The 12,062-nt window shown below is 47.4% G+C and overlaps 1 protein-coding gene across 3 annotated transcripts in view; it reads right to left on the reverse strand.

Annotated features, from left to right (window-relative positions):
• ALPK2 (alpha kinase 2) overlaps positions 1-12,062 on the reverse strand; it is a 114,064-nt gene that overhangs the window by 30,237 nt on the left and 71,765 nt on the right. For all 3 annotated transcript variants that reach the window (XR_009454098.1, XM_059706207.1, XM_059706206.1), the window contains exons 5-6: positions 3,902-7,247; positions 968-1,115 (exon numbers count right to left, since the gene is read on the reverse strand). Coding sequence is in view for 2 of the 3 variants with exons in the window: in XM_059706207.1 (XP_059562190.1) it covers positions 968-1,115; positions 3,902-7,247 (3,494 nt within the window). In the remaining variant the exon portion in view is untranslated. The remainder of the gene's footprint in view (positions 1-967; positions 1,116-3,901; positions 7,248-12,062) is intronic.

A 12,062-nucleotide genomic window follows, 5' to 3' on the forward strand; every position in this document is an offset into this window, starting at 1 on the left:
ATTAATGCACAGAAACATATGGGAGAGTGGACTATTATTAATAAAGCAAAGAACTAGAATTCTGAATTCTGGGAGCTCATCAGAACTTCAGATCAGAATTCCCCTCAGTTATGTTACTAATCCATATGACCTGTGCTCGAAGGAAACCTGAAAACTTTAAACCCAAATATAAACCCCGATACAATAAGGGAGAAGAAAAACTCGTGATGATGGTGAGGAGGAAGATAATAGCTAATGTGTATTGAGCTCTTGGTATGTACCAGGTATTGTGCTAATCACTTAAAGATCTATTTCATGTCATCTTCAGAACAGTCTAATGTTGGCTGGAGGATGGGCAGTTGGATGGATGGATGGATGGAAGGAAGGAAGGTATTCACTAGGGAAGTGCGCTATTTGAAAGAGCTCTCAGCCATGAGTCACTTATAAACAGCAAAGACCCCTCAAGCGCAGCTACTTTTCTGCAACTGCATGGATTGTCTTTTCCGTTTGCTTCACCTTCTTCACTTTGTTTGACCTTTGTCAGGTTAGTGGGAATTTGTGAAACAGAAAACAGCAAAATTCACAAACATACAGAAGACAGTTCTTAAATCTTCAGGTCACAGAGCCTTAGACTAGGAGATAATTTGATGTGGTTCCCTAAATGTAATGATTCTAAAAACTAGAATTTAAAATTTTAATTAAAATTTTTAAATTACACTTTTAAACGTAATGAAAGGTTTCATGATTTCCTAAGGCCATGGAACTCAATGGTAGAAGAGCCAGGGCAAGAATCCACCACCATTTTCCCTGTCCAGACACCTGTCTTCCATTACTTACATTTCTTGGATACTTTGGGTGTGGAATTTTTACTCCAATTTCCCTTTTTACTTCCTATGATGTATTATTTCATCATATTATTATTGTATTTTAGAACTTTGTTGTGATATAAGCAGCAACTATGAAAAGTATCCAAGAACAAATACCGCACCTTCTCTGCACTTGGGCAACTGACTTTGAATCTTTTGTCCACCAGATGGTAGAATCTTCATGAATTTCTGCAAACTGGCAGCTTAATCTTACATCTCCAGAGTGGTCAGGAAACATCTCGGCTTGGATCTTTCTCAGTAATACTGGAGCTAGAAGTGAGAGATCGGCAGGTCAGCATTCTTATAACAGTTGCAAAGAGCTCTACAGTGGGCAAAAGACTTTCTCATCTCACCTCACTTATTTCTTACAACAATATCCAGAGACAAGGATAATAGGTAGGACCCTCAATTTGTGGATGAGAAAACAGTGTCTGAGAGGAGGTGTGGCTTGCCTAAACACTAAGAAAATGAATAAATCAACCTAATTACTTTTCACTACTGAATGGTCCTTGAGTCAGGTCTGTAATGCACAGATGTGAAATCTAACTTGAGAGGCATTTTTTTCAAACTCGCTCTAGCTATTAGAGCCTTCCTGGAGACATGCAAATTTAAACAACGGTGTGTTCCAGGGGACCCTTGGTCCAAGTGCCCAGCATAAGCAGAAAGCCTCTTTCTGGGGCCGGGGGAGGAGTAGGGAGAGGAGGATTTCGGATACTTAGTTTATAGGACCTGGTTCAAATAAAGATGCTTACTGGATGGTCCACGTTAAAATCAGAGCTGGGGATTAGGGAGTAAAATAAAATCTGGATCATCCCAATAATTGTGGTTAAGCCCTCAGATGGCAACTCATAGCGATTTGCTGGAAAGTAACGCATTCATCTTTCCTCTAATTACCGTTGTCTTTGCTGAAGATTTCTGTTATGTCTGATGTGAACGAAATAGGAGCAATAAGGAAATGATTCCCAGAGTTGAGACCTTTGAATATCACCTTTTAACATCAGGAATGAGATCTCAAGCGGGGCAGATGTGTAATTACTCAGGGCAGGCACTGGGGGGTAGCATAACCATTAGATTAAAGAAGACAAGTATAGCTGACCCAGCCAGGTGGTGGCAATCCTTTGGTAAGCAGTAGGGTTGCTGGAAATGTGGTGTCTGTTGGTTGGAGACCAAGTTCCACAACTCCGCAGCTTTGTGATATAAAATACATAATCCACAGCCAAGATGAAAGTCATCAATACTGCTGCTGTTTGCTCAGTTCCCACAAATTCTACTGCTATGTAATAGTCGATGCGTTAAGGTTGCCTCCCATCTCTCCTTGATGCCAACAGAGACTCGGATAACAGACACGGGGGGCGTAGCTGCAGGCTGTTTCATATATACAGGCTGTGCTGGGTGTTCAGGCACACAGTCTCAAACTCTTGGTCCAGAGTCCTGACCAAGCCCACCTCATCTGGGACACATTTCCTCAAGGGCCCTTCTAAAATCATGGCAGTTTTCACAGGTGATCTGTGGAGACCGAAAGGTTCCTAAGTTGCCAACCCCTCCACCACCTGCTATAAATTCTGAACGCAGAGAAAAATGGGGGACAGGAAAGGGCATAAAATGAACAGTGGGATTACATGAGGGTCTTGGAGAGATGCAAAGCTGGCTTGGACAAGAGGCCTCAGGGCTTGGAAAGGAGCCCTGTCTGTGTGGAAGCAGCTAAGAGGAGCCCTGGGAGAGTAGTTGTCCAAAGTAAAAAGGTTACTCAGTTTGTTTAATTTCTTTCAGAATCATCGGAGTCATCCCCACCCCCAAGTCTACCTCACCAGGTCAGGGAGGGAGAGCACCACCCCTCCCCAAATGCTGTACCTCATCTTTGCCGCCCTTTGAGCTTGGGGAGGCTTGTGGCAGCTGAGAGAGATCAAAGTCCCCAACAGCATGTGGTTACTAGAATGTCCTTTTCCCTGTGGGGAACTTAAATAACCTGGACAAGCATTCCAAATAGATTGTTTCCGTCTGGGGTAAACCCACTTTAGAGATCTTTGAAAATATCGCTTCATTCTCTTAAAATGTGCTTAATAAAAACACATATACTAGCAACCTGGATGGATCCCTCCAAACACTTCAGAAGGTAGTTTTATATTTAATTCTCTCTGAAACAGGGCCAAGGGCCCATGAATCTGGATGGAGAACGATAAGCACCGCCTAGAAGTCTGAGGACTCGGCAGGGAAAGAGGGGACCCCCCCCCCACGCTGAGCTGAGGGGGCCATAGGGCTCTGCTTCCATCCACAGAGGACCTCGCCTGCAGCAATATCTCCTCTTCTGACTTCTGCCAGGTTGCACGGCAAAGGAAAGAAGAGTTCTGATGTAAAAGAGGCTAAAAGTCGGCTTATAGGATGAAATGTGGGTTAAAATGATTCCCCGGGCCAAACAGAAGTCACAGCAGTCACAGGGGCTCTGAGCCTCCAGGGGTCTGAAACCTGGAAGCCATACCCCTGGGGCCTTTAGATTCAGAAAGCGAAGAGTGAGTTGGAAAGAAATTTTTAGACTCAAACTTGGAAGGAAACCCAATGTTCAATGAAGCCATTTTAAATGAAAATCAATGATGAAAGAAGACTCCCAAATTGTACCTCAATGTTTATTTCTGGAAATCCTGCTCAGCATGTGGTTTCTTTAATTATACCAATTAGCTATACTGATTCATGCGTCAGCTTATCTTTTGCAAATATGTTTTAACGGGTAATTAAACAAAAGGGTATCCACATCACACTCCCTCCACTAAACATATGTACAGGCACCTATAGGCGAGGCTCTCCCCACAGATCTCCCGGGAACCTGTTAGAAATGCGATTTCTCGAGCCCATGCTTGGAATCGGAAACCCTGCAGGTCATTCTGCAGCCACTCAAGTTTGAGAACCGGGGTCTATATGCCGAGCCATTTGGTCACAGCCACGGGGTCCCTGCCCCTGGTCAAAACTCACCTGAACTACCAAGGACTCAGGAGGACCCAGGAATCTGACTTGGGGCCAACAAACCCAAACTTTAACAGGGGTAGAGAGCAACGGAGCCTCACCTTTCCCTTCCCTTTTGCAAGGTGGCTTTTGGGGGTCTTTGTTCTCATCCGTGCGTGACACTGATGTTTCGAGTTTAGGAATCTTTTTAGGAAAGCTCCCGTTCTTTCTGGTGTTTTCCCTTTCTTCCAGTCTCAGTCTCAGGGCAGCCACCTTGGACAGAATCTTCCTCTTCACTCCCTCAGCTAAATGTGCACTTCCTGTGATTTCTTGCTTCTTCTTGACTTCCTCCCAAGCAGGTACTGGAGACCTTCCCGTCTGGGCTGCCATGCCACGGGGCCTCCCCTCCCCTGACTTTCTCCCACGGCCCGGGGTGGGGCCCAGGTGCCATGGGTCCTGCAGCGTGTTAGGAGCTGTCTCTGACGCACGTTCTCCCGAAACCAACGCCAAAGTCACTGCTGGCGAGCTGGATGCCCTTGTGGGTTTGGTTTCCCCACTTTGGGGCGCCTCTATTTCAGGTTCCTCAATTTTGTGGCTTATTGAAAAGTCTGTTATGTTTCCTTCAGGGGATGAAGTAAAAGGCAGCTGAGTAAGACCACTGGGAGAGGGCAAATGTTTCCCATACTCACTCTCTCTCTCTCCCTTCTCCTTTGAGTCAGAAAATGCATGTTGATGGTTTCTGGGCTCCACTAAATGGTTCCCAGGGACAGCATGAATTTGACCTGCGGTGTTGTCTGTGTCAACTCCAACAGAAGCCTGCGCCAGGACTGCAGGAGCACTGGAAAGAGGTAAAGTGGGGGAAACGGCACCTGCCGCGTCCTTTTTACTTTGCTCGGCCTCCCCCAGGCTCCTCTCGCGGCCTTCTTGTGCCTGGCTTCCGCTGCATCCCCCTGGAACTGTCACCCCACCTTCATCAAGACACAGGGCTTGCAAAACGGCAGGCTGGACTTCGCCTTTGGCTTTGTCATGCTGACTGTGTTCAGCCTCCCCTCTCTCACTGGCGTCTTGGCTTCTGTTGGTGCTATTTTCGCTCGGAATGGTTTCCCCACTTTGCTGGGGGCATGGACCTGGAGAGATGATGGGTTGGATTTCCACTCTCTGGCCCAAGCTTCCAGCATCCAATTGACTCTCCTCTCTGACAACCCCCAGGGTGGAGTCAGATGGCTCCTGGGTTTCCACCCTGGCCCACTCCACCACACTCATCTCATCAATGGGATCTACTGAGGACTCGAGGATTTCAGGGCGGGGCAGAAACTGTTTAAAGAAGGCAGGGGGGTCCACGCCGGGTTGGTTTTCCTCTTGGCTTTGACTCACGTTGCTAACATTTTCCTGCTGTCCCGTTTTGGAAGCCTCTGATGGCCCATCCGTGACACCTTCATCTACAGGGTCCACAGACGAACCCAGGAACCGGGGTTGGCTCAAGTACCGGGAAGAAAGGTAGCTCCATTGTGCACGCCTGGCTGGTTTTCTGCCTTCGTAGATCTCTCCGTCCTTAGCAAGGGCTGAGCCCGCCTCAGCCTGGGGACTGGCAGCCGATGCTCCGCGTTCAGAGGGGTCCAGTTCAGGCCCAGCAGCACCTTCCTTTAGTGAGGCAGCCACAGCCCAGACCCCGACAGGTGTCTTGGCACCAGCTTCTGACTCCTCGCACTCAGAAGCTGTCAGTTGACTTGGTGGCCAGACCTCGGAGACAGGGGCCTCTACAGTCATAGTCTTGGGCTTATTGCCTGCTTCCCAATGTGCTGGTCCACTCTCTTTAGACCCCTCCAGGGGGCTCTGAGAGAGAGGCGGAGCACTACTCACAGCCTGACTGTCATCTTCCACGGCCGCTTTGGCCACCACAGACACACTAGTCCCCAGGCCTGAGCTCTGACTTCTTTTCTCCATGGAGTTTGCTAATGACTGGTCCATGGGCAACAGGTCTGTCTCCCCTTGTGCAGCAGATGTCATAGGCCAACTTTCTTGGAAATTATTTTCAGAAAGGGAACCCTGGTGGGTCAGGATCTCCAGCTGAGTCCTCTGTGTTTCACTTCCCTTTTCTTGGAAATGCTCTCCAAGGCTCCTATGGTCTGCTCTGTCCACGGTCTGGCTCTTATCTCCAGCCTGGTTCCCAATCTGAAGAGGGGAAGTGCTGCAGGAATCTCCCTCGGGGGGAGGGGGAGCACAGACATGGACTCCCGGTCCACTGGGAGCCATGCCAAGTTCTTTGGGAGATTCGGTGGTGGAGCCATTTAAAACATGACCCTGCTGTACACTGGAAGGAAGTTGAAAAATATTTCCTTCTGGTACCTGAGCTGAGCTCTCCTCGGGGCCATCTACATGGCTGTTCTCAGCAATGGATACAGGGAGGTATTTGGCTGCGTGGACTTTGGTGGCAATGGTACCAGCTGGTGTGTTCCCATTCTCCCTGGTCACCTGAAGACGCTCAGGAGTAGCAGTTAATGTTGTGGGCTTCTCCTGAGGAAAGGTCACAAGTGAGCTGGGACTGGCTGGTGTGTCTGCGGTGTCCAAGGCACTGGTGCTGGAGCTCTCACCACCTTCTTTGCACCACACCAAAGACTTCTCAGGAGATACAGGCTGTCTCTCCTCAAGCCCTCCCGAGATGCTGGGGCTCGGCCTCTCCTGCCCTGTGGAGGCCGGCGTGGAGGTGGCATGCTCCACCGTGGCCGGGTCTTCCCCTGTGGATCCTTCACTGGCTTTCTGTGAAATGTCCCAGGCGAGGGCATTACTAGGGGCAGGAAACACGACTGAGTCTTCACCCTTGTTGCTTTTATCTGTGGAGTGTGGAGGCTCAGAACCTTGTGTTTGAAGAACAACATCCAGTGTCTGGTCATCAGGAACACATAAATCAGGCATTTGGCTTTGACCCTCTACCAGCTCTAAGTCCATGGAGCAAATTTCTTGGGGTGAATATTTATGAACTGAGGCTCTGGCAGGAGCATCCATGGTGTCACCTGTTCCTTGGTCGCCTGCTTCAAGAGGCTCCATCAAACACTCTGCTTCTCTGCCCCCTGGCCCACGGCACACAGCTTCCAGGGTGGCGGCAATATCTGCAGGTGCAGGGGAAGCAACAGAGAGAGCCCCGGGCTCCCTGGGGCCATCACTGCCCTCCCAGGGGGACATAGCTGCATGGTTGGCTTCTGGGAGATTCAGCTCATGTCCTGGGTCTTCCCAGGAACGTCCAGGTGTGTTGTCTTCTCTGTCTTGGTTTTCTTCACGCTGTGGGCCTTGAGTACAGCTTTCTATCTCCAGGTATTGGGTCAATGCTGCATTTTCCTCATCAGCCCCTCCTAAGTTGGGGAAAGCATCTGTTGTGGTCCCAGTAAATGCAGACTCCTCCCCAGCAGGCTCTGAGAAAGCTGGCATCGGGCTGAGAGAGAGTCTCTCCCTGACTGGTTCCTGAGTTTGCACCTAGGAAGATGAAAAGTGATATTAATGGAATTTCTCCTGGGAGAGCCCACAATAGGGTATAACCACAGTCACAAGAGTGTTAGTCCTTGAGGACTGTGATTATGGACACAAGGAGCAGCAGGAGTGACAGAAATATGAATGTTAATCCCCAAACTCTCTCTAGCTATTAGATCCTTCCTGGAGAAATGCAAATTTAAACAACTGTATGTTCCAGGGGAACCTTGGTCAAATGCCTATCATAGGCAGAAAACTTCCTGACAATCATTAGTTAATGATTTTTTTTCTCTCTCAGAAAAAAGAAGATGAAAATAAATTGAATGTTAACTAGTGTGTTCAAGTAAGTCCTAAGAGCTTGTGTGTACCTTTCTAGAAAGATAAATTTCACATGAGCATAACAAATGAAAAATGCAGTGTTTGTAAAGTAGCAATGAGCAATCTTCGTCCCCAGATATGAGGGTTAATGATGTTAATAAAGAACAGAGAGCCCATCCTTTGAGCCCACCTCTAATGAAGTAATAGGATTGTGATTGGCCATCAGCACTGCCAATCATTTCTGCCCAGGCAGGTTGTAAAATCTTGGAAAGTCTCCCCCACTTTATGCCTGCCACAAACCAAATTCACAAGAAATAGGGTGCCCAGGACTGCTTAGGTTTTTGTGAAGAGAAAGAGAGACAGAGAGAGAGTCAGAGAGGAAGGGAAAGAGGGAGGGAGGCAGGAGAGAAAAAAGAATGAATCAGTGAACCTATCTCACATTATGAGGAGGGAACCCATTATGGTACTATTTTTTATAAAACATTTTTTATTGATTTCAGAGAAGAAGGGAGAGGGAGTGAGAGATAGAAACATCAGTGATGAAGGAGAATCATTGATCAGCTGCCTCCTGCATGCCCCACACTGGGAATTGAGCCCACAACCCAGGCATGTGCCCGAATCCAACTATAACCTCTTGGTTCATAAGTGACACTCAACCACTGAGCCACGCCAACCAGGCCCATCATGGTACTATTTGAATGTTCTGTGATATTGGCTATTGTTCAAGGAAGCAACAAATTCTTTGACTAAACTCTTGACTCTTTAAACGTTTAGCTCATCGAGTATTTCAATGCATATGAAAATTACGCCCAGCTAAGAAGAATGGAATTGCTACTAATTTTCAGCAAGTGTCCCTCCTTTGCCCCAGGACTCCTGCTCTGCAGCAGCCCCGTTCAAATAAGTAGGAACCGATGGCTGGGCTCAAAGAGGGAAGGAGAAGTCTCCCCGGCGCTGGACAAAGTGGAGCTGCAATGTTCCCGTGCACGTGTGGCTCTAGAGTCCTGAGGCGTATGTCCATCAACACAGGTGAGACCCACAGCCAGTGGGACACAGGCTAGCAGTGTGACACACCTCCTTCCATACTGCCCTAGTGCTGCTGTTGCCAGCAGGGATTCACCTCTCATTTCCTCCTTTTTTTTAAAAAAAAAATATATATATATTTTATTGATTTTTTACAGAGAGGAAGGGAGAGAGACAGAGAGCCAGAAACATCGATGAGAAAGAAACATTGATCAGCTGCCTCCTGCACATCTCCCATTGGGGATGTGCCCGCAACCAAGGTACATGCCCTCGACCGGAATCGAACCTGGGACCCCTCAGTCCACAGGCCAACGCTCTATCCACTGAGCCAAACCGGTTCGGCTCATTTCCTCCTTAAAGCTACCCTGATGTTCATCTAACTCAGATTTTATTGGCATGAAAGTGCTAACTGAAGAAATTTAGTATAATTTCTTGGACTATTAACTCCATGAATGTGCTTCGATTCAGCAAGTGTTTATTTAATGCTCCAGTGTACTAAGGAGCATCCCAGGTGATGAGGGTACAACATGGGCAAAATGCCCATCTGCAGGATGTTCCCATTCTGTGTTGTATTCAAGGCCTGTCACAGGGTTAGCATGAAGCAGATGTGACATGCTAGCACTGAGCAGAGGTGACACAATTAGCACCGAGCAGGTGCTCTATGAGAGCTTGTTGAAAGAAGGAGGAAGGGAAGGAGCCCTGTACCAGGTGAGATAGCTTTGCCCAACTTCACCCATTAAAACTCAACATTTGAAAGGTTTGGACTCATCCATTCCCAACTTTGGGACAACTCTATTTTAAAGGAGACTCAACTGTATGCAGGGGCAGGTACTCGTCCACATCCTCATGTTGCTAAAAAGAAAAATGGATTGCTCTTCTTCTAGATCCTTTTTTTTTTCTTTCTCATCATATTAAAAGGGAAAACAAGAAAGATAATCTCTGGGAAATAAGGAGCAAAGTTTTTAAAGAGTACGAAGGAGTTAAAGGTGTACATGGTCTCATCTCTATATCTGCAACACACGTGTAGGATGTTCTTTTCGTTTGCTATTTTGGTTCAGATTTCTTATATGAACTATGACACAACTATACTGAACTATTAAGCACAGAAAGTGTGGGTGGCTTCCTGGTTGTGATTTGAGATGTGCAAGGACACAGTCTAATCTAAACCACCATGGCGCTCTCTCTAGCCTTCCTCTCCTGCTGCATCTCCACTACCTATGTCAGTCCTTTATTTTAAGATCTTGCCATCATTACTATATCAACAGTGCCAATAGACATTTATGGAGTAGCTGCTATGTATGAATTCTCTGCCAGGCCCTGGACAAATTCTTCCAAAGGGCTCAAGTTAAAAGCCAGTATGTCACTTGCTGGGATCTTACCCACTCGTTATTGCCTGCTGTCATATCAACACAGTTACAGCCTCATGTGGGGAAGAGAGGGACACCTGGAAAGGGTAAAACACTGGACAAGTAGGCTTTGATTAGGGTGAGTTTGGTCATTGATACATATCATCTTAGCCATGGTATTGTGCCTGGATTTACAAAATAAGTCACTCAGCGACCTCCTGTTAAGGTATACTTGCTCCTCCTCTCTTGCTTTTAAAATAAAATCCTATTTCCAAATAGCCTGGTGAAGTCCCACAGGTAAAAAGAAAAAAAATATGGGAAATCCTTGACTGTGTAAATTCATTCACTTGGCAAACACTTACTGAGCACCTACTGGATACCAAGCTCTGTTCTAAGTACTGGGGAAGCATCAGTGAAAACATAACAAAGACGTCTAGCCTTTGGAAGATATGTTCAAGCCACAAACCATATCATTGGTTCACTGATAATGGGAAATTCCATGAATTTAATTTGAACCAACCAATGGGGTTTTCTCAAAGTGGAGCTTTAACAGCCCAGTATATACCTGTCAAGGCTCACAGCTTCAGTTCCAAGCACTAGCTCCTTGGTGCTCAGGCAGAGGCTGACTTATAGAGAAAGAGAAACCACTGACCTGCACCTTTCAAGCAATTCAAACCTTTCTTTAGGAGGAGACCTCTTAGTTAAGTCCCTTTGAAAGGACTCCAAGTGCTTCTCCTGCTGCTCAGCTGTTCTCATCAGGAGGTTTTGTTATGCAGGAAAATTGTTCTCATTCTGGTGAAAAGGAGGAGGGTTTGGGGCTCTGGCAGGAAGCCTAGTATGATGGGTAGAGTGTGGACTTGGAGGACTGGCCACCTGGGTTCAGTTCTGTCCAATACTGTATGCATGACCCCAAGCAATCTCTTTGGCCTCTCTGACCCTCTGTCTCCTCTTCTAGGGCTAACCACATGCACATCAGCCCCATCCTGTCAAGGGCCTGGCATTCACTGACAGTAGTTTCCCTTATTCTCTGTGAAAATTAAGGCAAAAAGAAAAGCAGGGCAGTGTGCTTTGGGCTTTGCAAGGGCTTTCTCATTTAATTGGTAACATAAATCTGAAAAACTGATGCTTTCATCTCTTCTTTAGGTGCATAACCAGGGTCCAATCAAAAAACAGAAACCACACACTGGTTAAATAAGGGCTGTTGAATATAAAGGGTAGTTAACTGCAATGAAAGAATGACTGTAAGACATCGGGAACCCCTATGGGATTTCCTTGGTGAGGGACAGCACCAAGGAAGAGCAATGTGTAAGGGGCTCAACCCTAGTTGGAGAAGGTCCAAGCAGGCCACCGGATAGCAGAGAAGCTCCAGGCCACAGCGGGTCTGGAATTGCTGGGTGAACACTAGACCACCCTTCCTTGGGCAGGCGGGGAGCAGGCAGTCTCCAGGTCACTGGCAGGGGAGAGGCCAAGGCCTTCAGAGTGAGTGTGCTACATGCGGTGGGGTAGAGAGAGGGAGCGACAGTCCTGGGTGTTTGGCGCCATGGGGGACTGTGTCTCGGTCCTGCAGGGGCCTCCAGAGAGAATTTGGATGTTGGTATAGGCAGGAGGCCTTCAGAGTGGGCAGGCCATGCCGAGCTCTCGGTTCTGAATAGAGGGCTACAGGAAGGTCACACAAGGCCAAGGTAACAAGGTCATAGGTGGACCATGTTCTGGGCTCTATGGCTGGGACAGACCTATGGGATGGCCACAAACCCATACCACTGATTCCCAGCCATGCTGAAAATGACAGGAATGGCCTTCCTTCTGCAGTGTCCGACCAGCACCCTCTACTGAGCATGCTTCACATCGAGCTTATTTTAAGTGGCACAGGTAACAGAATTCCATCACTGAGCATTGCTGATGGGTGCATTTGGTGCATTACTGAGAAGCAGTAAATTGGAAACATGAGGTCACTGATGACCAGGGTTGGAAATTGCCCAGGGTCCCACAGTCAATGGCAGAACCAGGATTTACAGCCAAGTCTGTTGGCCATAAAGCCCTTTCCAACCCAGCTTTTCTAACACAAGAAGTTAAGAAAAACTCCACCAATGGTCCAGAAACTCCCCTCATTTAAACTCAGAACTTCTGAGGGTCAGAG

Source organism: Myotis daubentonii, chromosome 8 (assembly GCF_963259705.1).
Source record: "Myotis daubentonii chromosome 8, mMyoDau2.1, whole genome shotgun sequence".
Taxonomy (NCBI): Eukaryota; Metazoa; Chordata; class Mammalia; order Chiroptera; family Vespertilionidae; genus Myotis; species Myotis daubentonii.